General features: G+C 41.4%; 1 protein-coding gene across 2 annotated transcripts; it reads left to right on the top strand.

Annotated features, from left to right (window-relative positions):
* Nucleotides 1–201: 201 nt before the first annotated feature.
* jakmip2 (janus kinase and microtubule interacting protein 2) lies at nucleotides 202–20,359 on the top strand. Of its 2 annotated transcripts, XM_067492288.1 has the most exons (24): nucleotides 202–360; nucleotides 7,523–7,774; nucleotides 8,805–9,059; nucleotides 10,618–10,860; nucleotides 11,633–11,842; nucleotides 12,229–12,327; nucleotides 12,440–12,586; nucleotides 12,680–12,820; nucleotides 13,011–13,067; nucleotides 13,412–13,534; nucleotides 13,730–13,858; nucleotides 14,144–14,227; nucleotides 15,382–15,444; nucleotides 15,640–15,738; nucleotides 16,498–16,599; nucleotides 16,822–16,875; nucleotides 16,962–17,027; nucleotides 17,109–17,177; nucleotides 17,420–17,497; nucleotides 17,729–17,779; nucleotides 17,998–18,150; nucleotides 18,332–18,397; nucleotides 18,709–18,785; nucleotides 20,183–20,359. In XM_067492288.1, the coding sequence occupies exons 2-23, from the start codon at nucleotides 7,646–7,648 to the stop codon at nucleotides 18,757–18,759; spliced, it is 2,469 nt and encodes an 822-aa protein (XP_067348389.1). In that variant the 5' UTR covers nucleotides 202–360; nucleotides 7,523–7,645; the 3' UTR covers nucleotides 18,760–18,785; nucleotides 20,183–20,359. The 2 variants fall into 2 exon arrangements, with proteins under 2 accessions (XP_067348389.1, XP_067348390.1); XM_067492289.1 differs by lacking the exon at nucleotides 17,420–17,497.
* Nucleotides 20,360–20,940: the final 581 nt, after the last annotated feature.

Below are 20,940 nucleotides of genomic sequence, written 5' to 3'. Positions count from 1 at the left end.
AGCACATGATAACGTGACATAAAACGACTATTTAGAGAAAAATAAAGTGCATAAACGTTGATTGCACGTCACATACCATTACAGTTCCTGTACGCTTCCTGGGATCTAGGATCTGGGATCTGGGCTTCATCTGGGAACCAGTGAGCTCATTCTAGCTGCATGGAGGGGAGGGGAGGGGAGGATAGTGGAGGGCGGGGCTCCCTCCAGCATCATCACCACCGGCCATCACTGCTTCATTGTAGGGGCTGCTGCTGATGCTGAGATCGCAGCGGAGGCGGCGATTAATGTCTTAAAAAGAGAGAGAGAGACAGACAGAATGCCACGGACACGATTTTACGCACTAAGAGCATCGATTACTAGGTAAGGTGAAGACTAACATGTAAACGCTGCTGTTGGGGTTACCATCGTCTAAACTGGGAATTATGGGGACGAGTCGGGGCCTGTTGGTTTGTGTCAGGTTGATCAGCTCAGCTGCGGGGCGACAAACATGGACTCGTTTTTATTTCACCGTCGCTTTGATCCAGACAAGTGGCCTAAGGTCGGAACAGTAAATAACTTCATTCTGTACAATAACAAAAAAACCAGCAAAGTCTCATTTGGTCGTGTTTATCCTGCATGTCGGAAGTCGCGGGCCTACACTAGCAAGCCCTTCAAAGATGACGGGGATCGAGCCTGTGTCCGGATTTTCAGTGCCGTGCAGAGCCGACATGCACACACGACGGATGCGCACGCTGCCGCATCTGTCGGTGTGTTTCTGGTGCCAGGCTTTTTGGTAGCCGTGCTCGTGCAGTGAAGCGTCCAGCTGTGTGCTTCGGGGGGGAGGGGGTGGGAGGGGGGAGCTAGATGCGCACTGGGTTCAAGAACTAAACATATAAAGACACTATACACCCGACGTGTAAAGTGGGCAGCGCGTGCTTTTTTCTGACGGACTGGTTGTGTTTGAAGAGGATGCTGCAGTGATGTTGCAAGAGGATGCTAGTCACTGTGGGCGGTGAGGGCCTGCAGACACAGGGTTTACCCTGCAGCTGCCTGTGGATGTCACACTGGCCTGATGTGACACTCAACCCATGCTGTGAAGGGATTTGTGACACTATTGTTTTAGGGTCAGCACAGATGTAGGCTAGTGACTGCCCAAGGTGAGAGTCTATAGATTGTAGTGCACTTCAAAGAGCCATCGGATAGCAGATGGAGCAAACAGATCCGATATAATTACTGGAATAAAAATCACTGTAAACGTGGAATTGATCTGGGGCCCGTTGTCACAGTTATGGTGCTGATGCAGTCGGTGTGAATCATGTAGCAATGATCGTCCTCTGTCTTCTGGTTAGAGCTGTATTTGTTTCACTTCATACAAATTTTCTGCTTCATGTGTTGCTGCTGATCTTCCTGATTGGCACTGCTGCTTTGCCCAAGACCACGTTTTAATGTGTGTAAAAGGTGTAACATTTACTCAAAGTCAGATCATACAAACGGGTCTGCTGGATGGCCTGTAAATTCACATACTTATTAAACTTGAATAGCACACAGCAGATGAGACGTGGATCAGCTTGATGAACCTTCAGCTCTGTTGATACACATGCTGGACGTTTTGACCTCAGGCTGGATTAAAAGTCGTTTTAGGCTTTAAACAGTAAGTTGCTCGTTGACTTTTGGGCAGCGCTGGCATGGCTCTAACTTTTGCTGACTCAGTTGCATAACGTGGATTAGGAAAAGGGGCCTGTTGGTTGAGCAGTTAACAACCCAAAGCACTAAAACTTCTATAAGTCTTAGTATTAGGATTAGTTTGGATTCCTGCCTCCCGTGTGTTTAACAAATGATAATAAGTTCACACTGCTTCATTTTTGATGGTTCAGGCCACAGGTTGGTGTAGAGTTTTCATTATTTAAGGATTCTCCGTCTTGTAATTGAGACAGGGGTTAAAATCATTAGTCTACTGAGATAATGTGGAACAAAAAATGCACGGATGCCTCATTTAGCATAATTTGCAAATACAAAATTTAGGCTTTTAATCTGGATCAGATTAATAGAAGAATAATAGTAATTATTACTCTAATAATCTGATCTGAATCCTAATAGGATTTGGTATTTGGCCGAGTAGAACTAGAACCCAAACAGCACTTTCCTAAAAATGTTCTACTGCTGTATTTGTTGATGTCAAAGTGAAGATATTTAAATCTAGCAGGGACATGATGAATCATTTGGGGATTTATTATTAAGTGTGCGCATGTGCTAATTTTGAATGTGCCAGCATTTACACAACAGTCCATGTGAGCATGTGAAAGCTCCAAATATTTCCTCACAGGCAGCAGATCTTTAATCCTGACCCCAACCCAAGGCTTGTAATAAGGTCTGACTGGACGGGGAATGTCAGACGGCAGATCCCCACAGAAAACGTTGGCTCTAGGTTGAAAGATTTATTATGGAAAGAAAAAATACATTCAAACATCTAGGCATATATTGAAATGACAAGATGGCAGAGACAGCAGTGGTAGAACAGTAAGGTCAGGACAGAGCCGCCGTACTGATAAACCTAATGCTTATGGTGGCATGTTTGACTATTAATCAATCGGTTTCATAGGTGTTTTTTTAACAGATTGTATGAGGTCAGGTGATTAGTATGAAAAGAATCAGCCGGGAGTTAATGAAACAACTTAAAGCAGTTTAATGTGTTTAACGAACGTATTCAATAAAATTGATTCAACTTACCAGTTCAAGTTAAAACTTGTTTAGAAGTGACAGTACAACCGAGGCACTTCAAATGTATTAGTTACAACATATAAAGCCTGGATATTTACGTTCATTTAAAGAGCAGATTAGCAGATTTCAAAATTATTTCTGAAAGGCAATTTAAAGTAAGGAAGCATAATCATGTTTATTCTCCAAATTAAAATGATAATTTTACAGTGAATAAAAGCTGTGATATCTGTGCAACCTGCAGTGTTACGGAACATAGTAGCTGACTTTCCATTTATTATATGACATCAAATAAAACTGGAGTGAATGAGCCAGATTTGGCTAAAAACATGCTGTAGCATCATAGCCCACACTGTTAAATGCCGCATTGGCAACAACCCAAATCATCATTAAACACATTGTAAATCTTTAAAAAGAGTTGATTACGGGCTTAAAGCCCAACAATCAACCATATTTTCTAGCGTTTTCTTCTATAAGATTAACATACCTACAGTCTGAAGCCTACCGGCAGCAGCAGGACGTCTGCTTGCTTGTCTTATCTGGGGAGACTCTGACTGGAAAAACCCGTGCTAACCACCGCATTTCATGTCTGAGGAGTGGAAAGTGGGTCATGGTGCCAGTGTGCTTCATGTTGTACAGCGCAGTGATACACACACACACACACACGTACTCACAATCAGCGCAGAGAGAGAAAACAGGGAAAACAGGCTTTTTTCTTACTGTTAGTTTAGTTTCTCTCTTAATCTGCTCAGTCTGTTTGGTCACTGAGCATTTTACTCATTGCTTTCCTAAAGGAAGCCCAGAAAACATTCACGTGGTTTCTCACACACCTCACCCATCGATGCCTTCCCAGATCAAGTTGTGTTCTTCTGCTGGATGCTGAGCAGCTCGCCTTGATCTGTTTTAATGCTTTTTTTTTTTTTTTTTGAGTGTGCAGGTTGTAAAAGCTGCACTAATCAGTAGTTTTTACACAAACAGTGAATCAAATTACTGTGTAACGTAAAACATTCAGGAGAGTTATGACCTGACTCTGCACCTTTCAGCTTCATTAACGTATCGGTCACTAAGACTTGTTGTCTAAGTTACCCATCTGCCTTTATGGAGTTTTCACCTTATCCACATTTACATTTCTAGTCATTTGGCAGATGCTTTTATCCAAAGCGGCTTACACATGAAACAAGCGAAGAAGCTAGTTATCCTGCTGTGTTTGTGAAGTTTTTTAGATATTCTTAATGTATCACTACAACCTCTACTGCAAAGCAACCTAGTTACTAAATGTTTTGCAGCCCCTAGGCTGATTCGTAAACTTTGAAGCAAGAAGTTTATGCGTATTAAAATACTCTAAACTGGTTCCGTATGCTACATACTGTACCGTACTGTATACTGTAAGAGAAGCATGGTGTCTGAGATGTAGGATGCAAAGTATATTTTAGCAGCTCGACTGAGATGCGCAAAGGTCCTGTTAGATAAAGTAGAACTTGGACTAATTGATTTAAAGGATCAGTTATTGACGTTTTTAGTAATTATAGTTATTATTGGATATTATTATTGCTGTTGTAAAGGAGTTGAGTGCTGATTAAAAACTATTCCTGTTTCTTTACCATTTCTGCATTTGTTTCAGCCACTAGTTGCATTATAGAGTATTTACAGGATAAAGTGAGAAAGAGGGAAGGTGATACATTTATAAATAGAAGGGAAAGTCTAAATAAGGTTAGATAGCTGAGGCTACGTCTGGTTCATGGCCCAGTATTTTACCATAATTTCGGTGTGTGTGTGTGTGTGATGTGTTCATTTGACCACTCAAAGGATTATTCCTCAGTGCAGTCTGAAAATGCAATATGACGCTAATCAGATTGACTTGGGCTCATATCAAATTCATATCTAGCTTCGCACTGCAGAACAGGCTCTGAGTGCTGATGATGGTTCGTGGGTTAATACAGTATTAGAAGTCTTGGTGAGTCGTGGTTGGATTAGGATGGATCAAGATAAATATTAATAAGTCATTATTGAGTCATCATCACTACCACTGTAGTGTTTTTTTCTACTATGTGAGGATTAGTTTGTGTATAAGGGGCGCTTAGCTTGACTAACCAAAGATCAACAATGGAAATATTTTTCTCCTTGACTTAGATTTTTGCTGCCTTGTACCTCACTTGTAAGTCGCTTTGGATAAAAGCGTCTGCTAAATGACTAAATGTAAATGTAAAATGTAAATGAAATACAATAAGAACAGCAAAATGTAATGTACAAGAACTTTCAATAAAAGCACGTTACCATTATTATTATGAATTCTTAGTTGTTTTAGAGTGAAGAAGCACTGGTCCCTACTGGTCACCAAAGTCAAACGGCAAGTTAATTTTGTTTGACCCAGTGATACCAAATGTATCACTCTCTAACAAAATAATTAGAAAAACGGCAGCAAAATCCTCACGATTTAGAAGCTGAAACTAGAAAATGTTTTATTATTTTTGGTTGAAAAGCTTCTTTTTAAAACAATGGATCAGTAGCCAAGCTTTAAATGCATATAGTTTGTCAGTGGTGTAACCAATAGATTATTTTTAGCTGTTCCAGATATTCTACTAATCAAAAAGGTCAAAGGTCAGCAGGGAAACTAAACATGGATGTAATTGATTTTGTTATCCCAAATACCTGCTATTGTCTATGTTGCTCATTTATCATTCTGAATTCCATGTATTTTGATTCAAATGTATTTTTCTCTTAGTTCTGGCATCTTGGCATTTTAGTATCAACAGTGAAGTACTGACAAAATGTATTACTTCTAAAGTTTTAGGACACAATAGTCAGATGTCATGTCCTCATAAAAACATGTAGCTGTGACATTGCTCAAAAAGTTCTTGGGTACTTGTGAGGCTTTGTACACATACATTTACTGCAGCGTTGGAAGAACAATTACGTTAGATGGTGTTAAGGTGTATTAGAGACTTCTACTGGTAAAATTGTACTGCAAAAGTACAAATGTGTGCCTAAAAAGAAAAACTACTCCACTCCAAGTACCACTTGAAGTTCTTTACTCAAGTTACAGTGCTATTCACACACTTTAAATTTACTTAAAGTACAAAAGTACAAGTATTCAACTAAGAAAACAACAACATTTTTAAAAAAAGAATAGCAGCTCTTTTCAACTGCAGACTTAAAAGCCCACGTGGACTGAATGTGATGATGACGACAGCTTCGTCTCTAATCTGCATCTTAAAGTCTTTTAAGCGATGTTATGCCACCGCTCTCCAAATGACAACAGACAGCATCCAACTCCTCCTGAGTAACCACGGCGATGCGTGATGGTGTGCACGTTTATATGCATGTGTGCTTTTGTGGGCGGCTGATTATTGCGCTTTAAGGAAATCCGCTGAAAAACATTCCACCAGCTGTAGAAATTTGGGAAAAACCCATCAGTTACCATGTGCAGTAATCTAATACAGATGTTCCTATATGCATCTAAAAATCAATGAACAAACACTGTAGTTGTCACATCTGTAGGTTCTGTATTCAGATGTCTATACTGTAGAAGTTATGAGGATTTGACATTTGTACATTTAATCAGCATCAGTTGTCAGTATTATGCAAGTGATAATGTGCACGAAAAGAATTATGCAAATACCATATGGCCGGACTTAAACATGGCCATGATATTTTTCTATCTATTTTTCTATTTTTAAACATGGCCATGATATGTGTGCTAAATCTGTTTAGCACACATTGAGTTCCTTTTAAAAAGGATGAAATCCTTATATAATAATAATTCTTTATCTGGGTTAGAGGGTAGACACATCCTGAGACCACAAACCTTCTCCAATCTGCACATGATATTGAATGTTTGTCTAAATTTAGACACAAATAAAATAAATGTGCCCATCACTTTAAAGGCCGAACACTGTTTCTTAATTTTCTCCAATAACCAGCACATTACGGAGGCTTTTTCATTAGCCTTCCCACAGAATTAAAGTTAATTTGCAGGCTTCATAAGGAATGATTAGGTAACTATCAGACAATTTTGGTTATGTTATTGCAACAAGTTGTAAGTTATCTGCAAATGATTCCCACTATACATATAGTTGTTTCTAACACGTGGGTTATACTCTGCTCTACAACGTGTAGTGATCAAGTCTGATTTAGACATCAGTTGTCAAATTGTAACTATGCAATACCAACGTCCCTGTGTGTCCAACCACATTAGTTTAACCAACCAGTGACCACGGGATCTGTTCTGTTTTGATTCGGTACATGTCAGTGATTGAGCCTTTCACCCTGGAGGCTGGGTGCCTTTCTCTGCAAAGGGTCCCTGAGCAAGGCACCATACCACATGATACCACAAAAAGGGTCCAAAAAACGAAAACAAAAAATATGTCACGGTGTATCACCAAAGTGATAAGTGGACAAACTCAAACCTTCCCTCAGAATAAGGCAGGGATAACTGATAAATTAATGTACATGGCGAGTCAAACGGTTTGGGCTGATTTACTGCGTGTTTACTCTTTCTCCTGTTTGAGTATCAGTCTTATTATTATTGTGATTAAAGCCAGTTTTGACTGATTCGCTTGGTCCAGATTGACCTCATTTATCTTTAGCTTCAAGCTTATTGTCCCAGACAGTGCATGGTATTGAACAGTTGCAGCAGTGGTGAATAAGCAGAAAATAACGATACATACGCAGGAACCTTTTTTGTGTTGGTGCATTTACATGTTCATCTTGCTGGTACTTGTGGGTAAACTTGAAAAGCTGACATCTGTTGTTAAAAAGAAAATGGTGTTAACTTGAATGCAGTCTTCTCTAAAGTGTGTCTCTCTTTGTCTCTCCCCAACCCCACAAGCCCTTTTGTCTTGACAGGAGAATGAGGAAGAAGAGGAGCTGGAAACTGTGGGAGCACCTCGGAAAGTTCCTGTGAAGTCTCAATGAAAGCATTAGAAGAAGAGTCTCTCTAGTATTTGACGCGATGTCTAAGAAAGGGCGTACGAAGGGCGAGAAGCCCGAAGCGCTCATCTCTGCCCTGCAGGCAGCCAATGAAGAGCTCAGGTCCAAACTGACTGACATTCAGATCGAGCTACACCAAGAAAAATGCAAGGTAGTGCACAACATCAAAACACATGAATCTGAATATTTCAAATGTGCGAACTCTATAGATTTGAACCTCCATGCGTGACAAATTTCCCCGCAAAAGTAAGGCCAATAAATTTTACCTCATGTTACAAAACGAGACATCCTTCATATTCGGGATCAAGATTTCGTTGTTCAAGTCATGCAAACTCCAGGGCAATCTAGGTTACTGTGGCTTGTGACTGTTATTTTCTGCTGCTGGTTTCATTGCAGGGCTGTTCTAGGCAATGGTCGGACTTCAATGCACTTGCTGACTCATGCACTTAAACACTTGCCTTCCTGGAAAGTCAGTAAATGTCGAGAACTGTCTAAAATCCACCATTAATAAAGGAGCCTCGATCTAACTACTGCACTGGGTGCAGTCTGTGTTTGATCAGTTCTGACCAGCATGGGTGATGTGAAATAAAGTAATAATGTAATGTTGGCTTTTTTTTTATTTAGGAAGAGTTCATATTTCACTTATAAAATATTAACAGGCTGAATAATGAGTTGAAATGAGTTATAGGGTCAGAAAATTTAGTTCATATGCATTGAAGCAACTGTGTCTGTCTTAGCAGATTTCCTCCATTTGTGACTCAGTGCTCGCAGACGTTGACGTGGTGAGGGTGAGCAGATCATGTTACGGATGAAAGAGGTCTGTGAGGGTCCAGTCTGCAAGCCTGGCTTCATCCTGACTTTGGAGGCTGTAGGAGCAGTCCACAGCCTGAGGGAAAATAGCAGATGCTGCTTAGGGTTGAAACAAGTCACTTTCTTAGAGTTTTTTAACGTGAATAGAGAAAAACACATTAGAATTCATCATCAGAACATACAAAATTGCAGGATTAGTACAATTCACCTCAAACTAAATCAGTTACAGGGAAGCAAAAAGAATAAAAGAATGAAGTCAATCCAAATAATCAAATATTTAAAGACAATGGCTGATGGCTACTCGAGCACAGTATAGGGTATGAGCCAGGTATTTAACCAAACCTAATTTCTCTCTCCTCTTCCTCTTCCAGGTAAGCAAGCTGGAGCGCGACAAGGTGCAGGAAGTGAAGCGGGTGCGTGAGCAGGAGCAGCATCGTTACACTGCCATGTTAACAGAGCAGCGGGCCAAGTGGCACGAGGATAAGCAAAAGGAGCTGCAGGCCCTCAGGGAAAACCTGACGCGGCATCATGAGCAGGAGCTGGCCCGCCACGCCAAAATCAAAGACCAGGAGAACCAGAGGCTCAAAACTGCACTGAGCGCCATACGCGACGGCAGCGGCGAAAAGGTGAGGATAAGATAGGCTGGAGTTAGTGTGGTGAAAAATTGCCGGACAAACTATACAGAAAGCCAAACGATTCTCCTTTTAAAGCAGCAAACGTGGTTCGGGGGGCAGCGGTAGCTCAGTGGCTAGAGCAGTCGTCCATGAACCACAAGGACGGTGGCTCGAGTCTCAGTCCTCCCTGCTTCAAACTGAAGTGTCCCTGGGCATAACACCGAACCACCAAGTTATCCCTAGTTTCTGCTGCTTAGTTGTAAGTCGCTTTGGATAAAAGCCTCAGCTACTGTAAATGACTAATTGTAATTGGCTCCTATCAAAGGACAGAATCAGAATCTGATTTGTTGGCCAATTTGCTCCGGTCATTGGTTGCTCTCCAGGACATGTTCAAGGAGTAACAATACAGACAATATGAAAATGACCAATAAGAAGGCAGGCCCAGGTGCAGTGTGTGGGGCTTTTTGTCTGAGCATGTAGGTGTTAAGTGTTCAGTGTGTCCACTGTGTACAGTAGCAGGGATAGCAGCAATGTATCAGCAAGTATGAGGTCAGCTGTCAATGAGTGAGATGGCCCGAGGAAGGAGACTGTCCGGGAGCTGGAAGAGGTTGTGTCCAGGGTGAGAGGGGTTAGTGGGGATTTTCTTTACCTGCTTCCTGGCTCTCGGTGTTTACAAGTCCTGGAGAGTGGGCAGTGGAGTCTGCAGTCTGTTGTTGTTCTGTTTGATGGCTGCTCCAAACCAGACTGTGATGGAGGAGCACAGAACAGTCTCAATGACAGCAGTGTAGAACTGGATCAGCACCTCCTGTGGCAGGTCGAATTTCCTAAGCTGTCGTTGGAAATACATCCTCTGCTGAGCTATTCTGAGGATAGAGTCAGTGTTGTTCTCCAAACTCAAGCCATGCAAGATAGTGGACCCTCAAAATTTCACCCAGGCCTGCAGGATATGATGAGGGGAGGCAGTGTGTGTGGGGGGGGGGCTTCTCCTGAAATCCTCTCTCATTTCTACAGTCTTGAGCATCTTCAGTTCCAGGTTGTTGACATGCAGTCTTTCATAATTTCGGATGAGGCCGATAACTTATATATAGATATATTGTGTCGTCTGCAAACTTTAGGAGCTTGACAGTAGATTCGCTTGAGGTGCATTCGTTTGTGTAGAGAGAGAAGAGCAGAGGGGAGAGGACACATCCATGAGGAGCAGCAGTAGTGGTTTGCCGTATGCTGGATGTAACTTTTCCCATCCTTACCTGCTGTGTTCTGTTGGTGAGGAAGCTGGCTGACAGGTGGATACAGACTTCCTGGTTCCTGCTCACCTCCTCTTCAGCTTTCTTGATGTTATCTAGGGTGTCTGGAGGAGGAGCTGCTGGGGTGAATACAGTCTGGGTGTCTGTAGGGGGGGTGAATGGGTGTGTATGTAGTCCTGGTGTCTGGAGGGGGAAGTGGGTGAGCGAGTGAACCATATGTGTCTTGATTTGGAAGTACGTGGGTGGATGCAGCTGATGTGGTAGTGATCTCTGAGCTAATGCAGGTGGGAGGTGTTTAAAGTTTAGCTCTGCTTTCTCCTCTTCAGGTGCGCACAGCACTGACCCTGGAAGCCAAGGAGGAGGCGCGTCGCTTCTTTGACCAAGAGAGGGTGAAGCTCCTGCAGGAGATATCGGAGCTGAAAACTACAAAGAAGCAGACCGACGAGGCTCTCAGCAACATGATCCAGGCCGACAAGATGAAGGCCGGCGACCTGCGGTTGGAGCACCAGCAGCACCAGGAGCAGATCTCCAAAATCAAGTGGGACTGTGAGAGGGACATCCGCAGACTGGTACACGCAGCCACTGCTACTAAATGTTATCATACTCAAGAGTTAACATCTGCTTTAAAGGACGCTCACACTGATATTTAACTTCTTTTGGTTCTAGTTTGGGTGGTATGTGTAATTGAACGTCATTAAACATCCCTATGGCTTACCTAGAATTAAATCTCTCCCTACTTCTAGCTGAAAAATGACTCCAGATGACATCACTTGGAGCTACATTGAGTTCAGATCATGTCATTTCATGTGTCATACTTTGGTTTTGAGTTCTTTTCCAGAGCTGCTCCACGTGACATCCTCCGAAGTCATAATGATGAAGGTGATGTCATGTCAGGAGTTTTTCAGCCAGAAGCAGAGAAATATTTTCATATAAGGACAGAGGGAAGTTTAAAAGCATCAATGTACATTTACACCCTAAAGTTCTAGAAATCAAGTTGATACATCAACTATACTTTGTTTGTATAGATATGCAGAACCCTTTTTATTTCAGCGTAGTGAATAATAGTGATGTTTCATTGGGTATTTGTTTAATACTCACTCTTCACTTAAAACATTTTTAGCTAATTTGTTAATAGTCTATAAATTGTCCAAGAATAATATAAAAATGTATAGTTTTATCTGAAAAACAGCAAGAAACGTGGCAAAGGCAACGTTTAAGAGGCAGAAAGCAGACCTGTCTTTTTTACCTTTAAGGTAAACGATAACGACAGTTCGACAGCATAAGTGATATAATTTCATCTGTCTCTTCACTGCACCACTGTTTCCGTCTCCTTCACTACAGGTGGATGAAATCAAAACTAAAGATCGCACTATCTTCGCTCTGGAGAAGGAGCTGGAATCTACAACGGGGTTCTTACAGAAGCTGCAGCTTCAGAAGGACGCGCTGGACGAACAGCTGTTCCTCGTCAAGGAGGCCGAGTGCGGCCTGGGGAGCCCGAAACGAGAGATTCCGGGCAGAGCTGGAGATGGAGCGGAGCACTGTGGCAGCCCAGTAAGAGGAAGAGAAGTTTCTGCTCAGTTTTCAAAACAATGTCTCTCACACATTTTTCCCTCTTTGCTATTGCATTTAATCATCACTTTGTAGCTGAGGCACCGATCTGCCAGGATTGATCTGTATAAACAGTGTTTAATGGCTGTTTTCAGAATCCCATTATAAGCTCAATGTGACATGATTAACCATGAGTTGGTCAACTGTTAATGTGACAACTCGTGAGATTTAGATTTTCGGTAATGTTGACTCTCACTCTTCACATTTAATTCCATATGTTTCTCATTGACATCAGCTTCCTCCTCGTATCATATTAATTTAGTTTTTCTCTCAGTAGTTGTGTAGTAATTGGATTAGTGAAATGTTATATTATTGCTTTTTTCCATCAGGACCTGAGGAGAAACCAGAGGCGAATTGCTGAGCTCAATGGAACTATTCGAAAGTTGGAGGACCGCAACTCACTGCTGGTCGATGAGAGAAATGAACTGGTTTGGTCAAAATCCTTCCGTTAAAAATTTACTCCTACTTTCCTTCTTTCTGTCTTAACTTCAATTCATCCAGCTTGTCTCTCCTGTTCTTGTATCCCTGTTTGCCCACCAGCTAAAGCGAGTTCGTGAGGCGGAAAAGCAGTGCAAGCCCCTGCTGGACAAGAACAAGCTGCTGAATAAGAGGAATGATGACTTGACGCAGACTATCCAGAAGCTGGAGGAGAAACTCAAGAGCCTGGCTAGAGAGAACCTTGAGATGGTCAGTGTTAAGTCATGTTAGCGTCATACAAAATTTTGTAAGATGATTGTTGATGACCTTAGAGCACTTTTCTCTGTCTCCGTCTGTCTGCAGAAAGAAAAGATCAGCTCCCATCCTCCCCTGAAGAAGCTCAAATCCCTGAATGACCTGGACCAAGCCCACGATGACCAGGAAATAGCCTTTCTCAAACTTCAAGTCCTGGAGCAACAAAGCATAATCGACGATCTTACAAGGGTATTTTTTTTTTCAAAATCTGAAAAATTGAAATGAGCTTTTTTGTTTTTGTGTCCAAAGCTCAGTTGGAATTCCTCAGTGACCTGTGTATATGCGTTAGCATTGATGTGGATTTATTTTCCTGTTGTTCAGTGGATGCAAGCGGACAGAAATAAATGACATGCTTGTCTTGTGTTTCTCTTTTTACCAGGACAGAGAAAAACTACTAAGAAAGAAAAGGCATAAAAGAAGTTCGAGGCCCATAAAGGTGGAACAAACAAACCTATAATGTATCAGTTTGAAAATACAAAAAAATGTTTATCAGTTTCAAAACCTATGTACTTAGGCAGCGAAATGCATCAACATTTCGTAAATATCTTTCCAATTCTATTTAAAATGCCCATTATTTAGAAGCTAAAGGCCATAGATGTAGATTAGCATTGATTTAAACATGCAAGTGGTGTCAAGCCTGCCAGCTGAATCTGGATCAGATGCAGTCATAAATTCTACCTTGGGGATCAGTAAGATCAGTATATAAGAATAATTCAAAAGAATCTTGGTGAGGCCAAATATCAGGTACAAAGCTAAATCTTCCTGCCTTCTTCTCTGCAGAGGCACATCGTAGTCGACACCTTCTTTGGGTATGATGAAGAGTCAATGGATTCAGAGACATCTTCAGTGGCTTCGTTCCGGATGGACAGAACTCCTGCTACTCCAGATGAAGACATGGATGAGGTGATAGCTTGTCGCCTATTCATCGCATAAGCAAGAAAATGCAGTTTATTTCCCATCTTTTTGAGGGTTCTAATATTCGCTTGTTCATTATTTTAACCCCTTGACATCCAGTGTCAATAACATAGCAGTCAAACCATTTATCCCCCACCCTGTTTGTGTGTGTCTGTGTGCGTGTGTGTGTATGTGTCAAACAAGGGTCTAGCCAACGAGGAGTCAGAGCTGCGCTTTCGTCAGCTGACCAGGGAGTACCAGGCCTTACAGCGAGCCTACGCCCTGCTGCAGGAGCAGAAAGGAGGCATACTGGATGCTGAGATGGAAGCCAAGGTACACACGCTGCAGCTGCATCCAGTGGACATCACCCAATGCATTTCACAGGCATCAGATATCATTAAACTTTAGTCAATAAAGCTGTCTATAGAATGGTTGGGTAATGGCCCACACTTTCCAAATTATCCTTCGTAAGTGGAATTCCATCCAACTTCAGTATTGGGCTATGAGTGCCAACACTTCCCAGCCTCACAGGAGTACAGTGGTTGAACACATTCAGCACCACAGAATGACCCCCACTTTAAAAATCCTCCTCTAGTAACAATTGAAAATGTGTTTCAGGCTCAGGAGCAGCTGCAAGCAGATGTTTTTAGGTATAAAGCCAAAATAGAGGACTTGGAGAAGGAAGTGACCATGAAGGGACAGGTAGGTCACACACACACACACACACACACACACACACACACACACACACACACACACAGGTGTGAATAAAGATGCTTGCATCTATCAATGTAATGCAACCATACAGCAAAACATACAGTGAATATAAAGACTCTGTCAAAGTAATGTGAAGTTTATTTACTCTTTCATAAGACCCTTTAATAAGAATTTTAGATTTATTTTGGTATGACGAGTAAATCCGTATTTTTCTTGGAGTTGATGCATAGTACACAAAATACGGTTTGTGTATTTTTTATTTACGTTATATTTTGTCATTCGGCAATGACAAGTAAGGAGCACACACCAGGCTTCAGGGTCTTGCTCAAGGACACTCTGACATGTGGCCAGCAGCAGCTGGGAAGGTTCTCTACCAACGCTGTTGTCTTTCCAGAAATCCAATTTAAAAAAACAAGAAATTACAGGACATTTTTTCAAGCGTGTCTTAAAACCTTAGTCAGGAGCCCATTTGAACAGGTGTAAATGGAAGATCTGGTTTCCAAAACTGGGGAAGAGGATTAGGGAAACCTGGTTTCCCCGGGTAGATTTCTGTCAGAGAACGCGGATTTCCTTGTATACGCGTAACCAGGTTTCTAATCAGCTTTCTCCAACTGCGCGCGTGAGTAACACAGAGCTCATTAATGATGTTGCCTCGTCCATCCGAAGCTCAACTGACACAAAGTGCCTCATAGAAGCCTATTCAGACAGTTCCTGTTGTGGATCAGCTGCCTCCTCTCAGTTTTCTCCTCAGATGTCTCCTCTTTCATACCTTTTCTATCCTGTCCCTCTGCTGTGTCACCAACATGCACACACACAAAAGAAAAGTCAGAAAGCAGCGTTCTTTTTTTTCTGTCACTATACAGTTAGAATCTGTCAGCAAGGCTGGTAAAATAAGTCTGAGGTGGAGGAGAATTGGGCTTTTTCTGCTGCGGCTCAAGTGCAAGTAAACGTAACCTGGTTACTTAAATGCATGTAAACCCAGTCATCACCATAACATTTAAAAAACAAACCAAAGAAAAAACTTCCTTTCTAGTTTTTCTTGCAATTGCCAAATGACTAAATATAAATGTAAACATGGTCGTGTCGCTCTTTTGTCAACCTGTTTTGATGTAAAGCACCGACTGTCTGTCTTCTATCAGGACTCCAAATGGGTGGAGGAGAAGCAGCTCTTCTTACGAAGGAATCAGGAACTGCTGGACAAGGTTGGACGCGATTTAAAGACTGTTTTCCAAAATGTTTTCCATAAAAAATGATGCTCCGAGAAAAGTGATGTGTTGGCAGTGCATGTAAGCTGTGCTGATGGTTATAGTTGTCTTTGCTAGTTTTGTTATTGCTACTGTTAATCTGTACACATGGATGGTAATGCAATACACTCTCTGATTCATTCTTGTGTCCAGGTGGAAAAGGTGGAGACAGAGTCCTGTCGACTGCAGCAGGAGCTACAAGACTCCAAAGACCAGAATGAACTGTTGGAGTTTAGGATACTGGAGCTAGAGGTGAGTGTGTTTCCAAAAGGTCACCAAACATACTTTGGTGATTAAAGAGAAATTTCATATATAAACATTTTTCTATGGTTTATTATGAAGTCAAAATCCTGCCTATGATGCAAAAAACGAGATCTTGTGTAAAATGAATTTGATGCCGTGGTCATTTTGTAGTGAAGAAAAAGCTGCTAATGTGGGCTTCAAATGAATAACTGAAGCTAAAGCTAAATGTGGGTTTTAAGCATGTAAAATGTCAAATGTTGTGCAGTCACTTTGCGTGCTGACCCCTTCACACGCTCCATGTTTTGGCATGTGAAGTGCATGTTTTCCACATTAAATCTGCTCGTCGAGTCAGCTGCCCGCCAGCCTGTCTGTCAGGCTGATGAGTAGCTGACAGCAGACTTGGTGTTCAGACACTGGCACAATGCAGTGAGCGATAAAGTTGTCACTTCGTGAGAGCAGAGGAAACATGCTCAAACACGCTCGGTATCGTGTTGAAATGAACAAAGAGCACCACCTGCTGAAATGACAGCATCGTCACTGAAAATATGCCATGCCTGGGAACTGAGGTGAAAAGCTGAGCAAAGGAGCTCGGGTTGTTCCATAATGTGTATTTTTCAGCCTTTAATACTGGTTCTGAATGTGCGCACTGGTTTTATTGCATGCAGCATTTTTTCAGAGAACATACAAAAAAAAAAAAAAGGGTGAATTAAGTTTTTCATGCAAAGTCAAGTGGGACTCATGATTTCTGTTGTACGTGTGTTGTTGCAGGAGCGTGAGAGGAGGTCCCCTCCATTCAACCACCTGAGGATGCATCCTTTCTCCGAGGGAGTGAGTGCACTGCAGATCTACTGTATGAAGGAAGGAGTCAAGGTACGCAGTGGGAAGAAAGCACACAGTTTGTAGAACACTGCAGGAAAACTCCAGACAACTCTGAGCTCTGGGTTTGCATGGTTGTGTGTGTGTGTGTGTGTGTGTGGCTGAAGTGGGACATACATCAATTCACCTTGAAGCTTTATAGTAGAAAAAATTGTGATTGAAAGTAAAAATTTCCAATAAAGGTTTTCATTCTTTTTTTCTTTTCTCTTTTTACAGGACGTGTGCATACCTGATCTCATTAAACTTCTAGATATCCTGGGGGACAATGGGGTAAATCATTTGAACTGACCCCATTACGGCCACACGATGCTAAAACAAGCACTGTATTAATTAAAGGTTGTTTTCCTTTTTTACAGAACTTAAGAAACGAAGAGCAGGTGGCCATTATTCAGGCTAGCACTGTTCTGTCGCTAGCAGAGAAGGTGAGTTTAGAGACCTGATAACAGAGAGATGAACACGCACGGTGGTTAGTGACTTGTGTTTTGCTCTTTGTTGCCCTCTAGTGGATTCAGCAGATTGAAGGCACGGAGGCAGCGCTGCACCAGAAGATGATGGACCTTCAGATAGAGATGGTAACTATCAGGTTTTTTTTTAATCTGTTCATAGTCATGATCCAGTCAAAGGACCATATTTAGCATTTCCTCTGATTTAATAGCTTTACTTTCAGCATCTCATCACATCCCTAAAAAAAAAAAATTAAAATCAGCACAACACTGATGACTATTTATAGTTGACTGGACTGGAATTAAACTCTGCTAGTAAAACACTGCTCACAGCCCCTAATCAGTGGCAGTGACCTGCTTATTCTGTACAGGAGATGTTCTGTAAACAGAAAGGGTATCTAGAGGAGGAGCTGGACTACAGAAAGCAGGCTCTGGACCAGGCCTACATGGTGAGTGTGCATGGACTGTGTATTTATAGTCCCACTGTGGGGATGTGATGTGTCCACTTTAACAACTTTAACAACCAGTATTCAGTCCACCAGGTTGATCCTCTACTGTCTGGCACAAGTTGCTTGTTGGTTACCAACAGTAAACGACAACTTCCTAACAAAATTAGTAACTTATTACATATGCGTGTAACATGAAAAATAATAGTGGTGCATTATTTCTTTCATCAACAGCAAATCCAGGAATTGGAGGCGACATTATACAACGCCCTGCAGCAGGACAAGGTCTTTTTATTTTTTGTCTTATTTCATATCATATAAGAGACAAAGATGAAAAGTCCGATGAAAACATAATCTTATAAAATAATATTTGTAGTAAAACACCAGTACAAGTATACTTATACTTAGATAGCTCAGAGCAGTGCAGTGTCACCCTCTATTTACTTTACATAAGAATGTAGGAGTAGAGATCTCACCATGTGATGCCCTGCTCCCTCCTCCAGGTGATAAAGTACGGCGAGCCTTTGGATGAGCGTCAGAGGGACGAGCTGCGGACGGCGGTGGAGAAGCTGCGGAGGCAGATGCTGAGAAAGAGTCGAGAGTACGACTGCCAGATCCTCCAGGAGAGGATGGAGCTGCTGCACCAGGCGCACCAGGTTTGTCTCCGTCTGAACACGTGATAGATCTGTGTGTGTGTGTGTGTGTGTGTGTGGGTGTTTTTATGATCAATTGCTATGTTTCATATGCACAGAATAGTTGATTTCTCCCATGCAAAGCCACGGCCAGGGAAGTTTGCCTTACACGCTCCAAATATTTTCTCTCTCTGAACATTTGCAGAGGATTCGTGACCTTGAAGACAAAACAGAAATCCAGAGGAGGCAGATTAAAGACCTGGAGGAAAAGGTACGTACTTGTAGGACATGTTGTCTTTTGTACAAAAAGTGAAATATGTCAACTAAACACCAGCAGCTTAAGCATGAAGCTCACAGTTAAAGGCTTCTTAGGTTCCTTGGTTTAAAGATCTTTGCTTAGAGCCAGTCACAATGTGGAATCAATGTCCAATTTCATAAAAGCCCCTAAAATTACAAAAGTTATAATGGATGCTTACATAATTGATGCTTATAGTTTCTCTGTCTCTGCTGTTACTAACATATGTTGAACATTCTCTCCCTTTGTACTTTGCTCCTTCGTCATCTCTTTCTTTCTTTCTCCAGTTTTTGTTTCTATTCTTGTTCTTTTCTCTTGCCTTTATCCTTTGGCCTTGAAGTCTTTGGCGTCTCCTGTAGCAGAGGTGAGTCCCCCACCAACCCCCTCACCCCCCTGTGTGCGCCACTCAGTAGTTTCCTGGAGCAAAAAATGATTTGACCCTGGTCTGCCTTCATCACCCCTCTCTCCCACTTCAGCTTCACGTAGAAATGTTCAACATTCCTTTTTTTCCCCTTTGCTTTCTCTTCATCTTATGCATTTTCAGAAAGCTTATTCATTTCAGAAAGCTGCAGTGCGGTGGACAAATCATATCCACCCTCCTACTCTGGAAGTTTCCACCTGTTTTATTTTATGACAACATCTAATCACGATTTCGAATTGTCGATTTCATTTGGCGTTTTTTTTAGTTGTTGTTGTTTTTTTTGACAGAAATTTTACAAAAAGGATATTATTTCATGTCAAAGTGAAAACAAATCTCTACTGCATAATCCAAATTATTTAGAAATGTAAAGTTTCCAATGTCACACAGGTGGTTAAATAAAGAAAATACCACCTGAGTGCAGTGAATATGTTCAAAGGATTGTAACACCATCTGAATTTCTTGGTGTACAGATACTTGTAGTTTCTTTTTCCTGCTGTACTATTCTGTTTGCCTTAAATTGCCCCCTGGGGACTAATAAGTGTTTTTCAACTGAATTGATTGAAGTCAAATCAACTCTTCAACTCTGTTTTAATTTTGACATGAAAGAATCTTCTTCTTCAAAATGTGTTTTATTTATTTTTTTGTAATGTTTTTGTCAAGCAGGCCAAAATAAATTCATCATCATGTTATAGTGCATCCAGAAGGTATTCAGCGCTTCATTTATTCCAAATGTTGTTATATTACAGCTTTATTCCAAAATTTATTACATTTCTTTATTTTCCTCAAAATTCTACAAACAAAACCCCATAATAGTTCTTTTTCATTTTTTATTATTAACAAATGTGCAAAGATTCCAAACAAACTTCTTTCAGGTTGTCATTATGAGATATAATACTTTCTGGATGCACTGTATGTAGAAAGAATATGACATCTTCTAAGTGAATGAACATCACCATCTCTCCCTCTCTAGTGTATTGTCATCTGTCGTTTCTGACCCACATATCTGAAATTGTACACATCGTGTGGCAACCTGTGAAAACAAAACATACTTATCATTTACTAATAATAAAGAAAAAAATTGAATTAATCTGCTTATTAAAAAAAAACTGGGGAAGCTAACAAGTATAAAAGATTTTGAATTCCTTGTATTGTTGTGCCAAATTGCTAAATTTACTTACTTCAGTTATTGTAAAGTTCTTTGATGGGTAACAACAGATTAACTCAAACACAGCTAAACACTTACGTATTGCAACACATTAGGTTACAGCAGTAAAAGTGTAGAAGTAGATGCTCATTTGCTTTGATTCACTATCGTTTTTCTCTTTTTATGTGTCACTCAGGTGCTGTGTCAGCTTGGAGATCTCGTTTGTGACTGCAGTGTTATTTATTCTCTGGACAAGCATGGAACAATGTGTGTGGCAGTGGCTGCTAGTGTCCTAAAATCAGTGACTGCTCTCAATATATGGTGGATGTTGTGTCGGACATGGACATCCGTGCATCATATTTTATTCTTCGGTTTTAATATGATTTTTTTTTTTTTTTAATGCGGGTTCTGTAGAGATGCTATCCAGAGTTGATATTTTTTAAAGCGGCATTGGACATTAAATGTCTCTCAAGACCACAGTTAGAGAGACACTACCACAGTTGACGGACACGCATGTATATACAGTACAGAAGCGTGCGGATGCAAACACACGCGCTTTGACAAATCCAAACCAAAGCCTGGGAAACGTTCTCTCTGCCATGCAGGGTAATAACATAGCATTCACCACCATTTAGCCACAGTATGAAAAGACAGGGAAGCTCGTAGACAACGATGCAAACAAAGCACCGGACCGTAGCTTGTCCTCCTTTTCCTTTTACTTTCCACACCTGAAAGTATGAATGCAGAACCTCTTCGTGAACAGAAACGAGCCAACTCAGGGCCCAAAGAGTGCAGAGGCCGCTTGAACAGTGCTGGTCTGAGGTCAGATTCTAATAAGGAACTCTGTGGACGTGATGTCTCACCGGGTGGCCTGCCACCGCCGTCAACCAGAATGGTGCTTACACAAACTGCTGGGACTCTCCAGAGTTTACACCTGGAAAAGGAAATACACTG

This window comes from Channa argus, chromosome 22 (genome assembly GCF_033026475.1).
Source record: "Channa argus isolate prfri chromosome 22, Channa argus male v1.0, whole genome shotgun sequence".
In the NCBI taxonomy this organism is placed as follows: Eukaryota; Metazoa; Chordata; class Actinopteri; order Anabantiformes; family Channidae; genus Channa; species Channa argus.
Note: the sequence above shows the minus strand (reverse complement) of the source record. Positions and strands in the feature narration are given on the sequence as shown.

What these genes read in the sequence shown, in the direction of transcription:
- jakmip2 (XM_067492288.1), top strand. Translation starts at nt 7,646, where the DNA reads ATGTCTAAGAAAGGGCGTACGAAGGGCGAGAAGCCCGAAGCGCTCATC. An exon ending in AGAGGGACATCCGCAGACTG is followed by an intron (nt 10,861 to 11,632) that starts GTACACGCAGCC and finishes CCTTCACTACAG; the next exon opens with GTGGATGAAATCAAAACTAA. An exon ending in ATCAGGAACTGCTGGACAAG is followed by an intron (nt 15,445 to 15,639) that starts GTTGGACGCGAT and finishes TCTTGTGTCCAG; the next exon opens with GTGGAAAAGGTGGAGACAGA.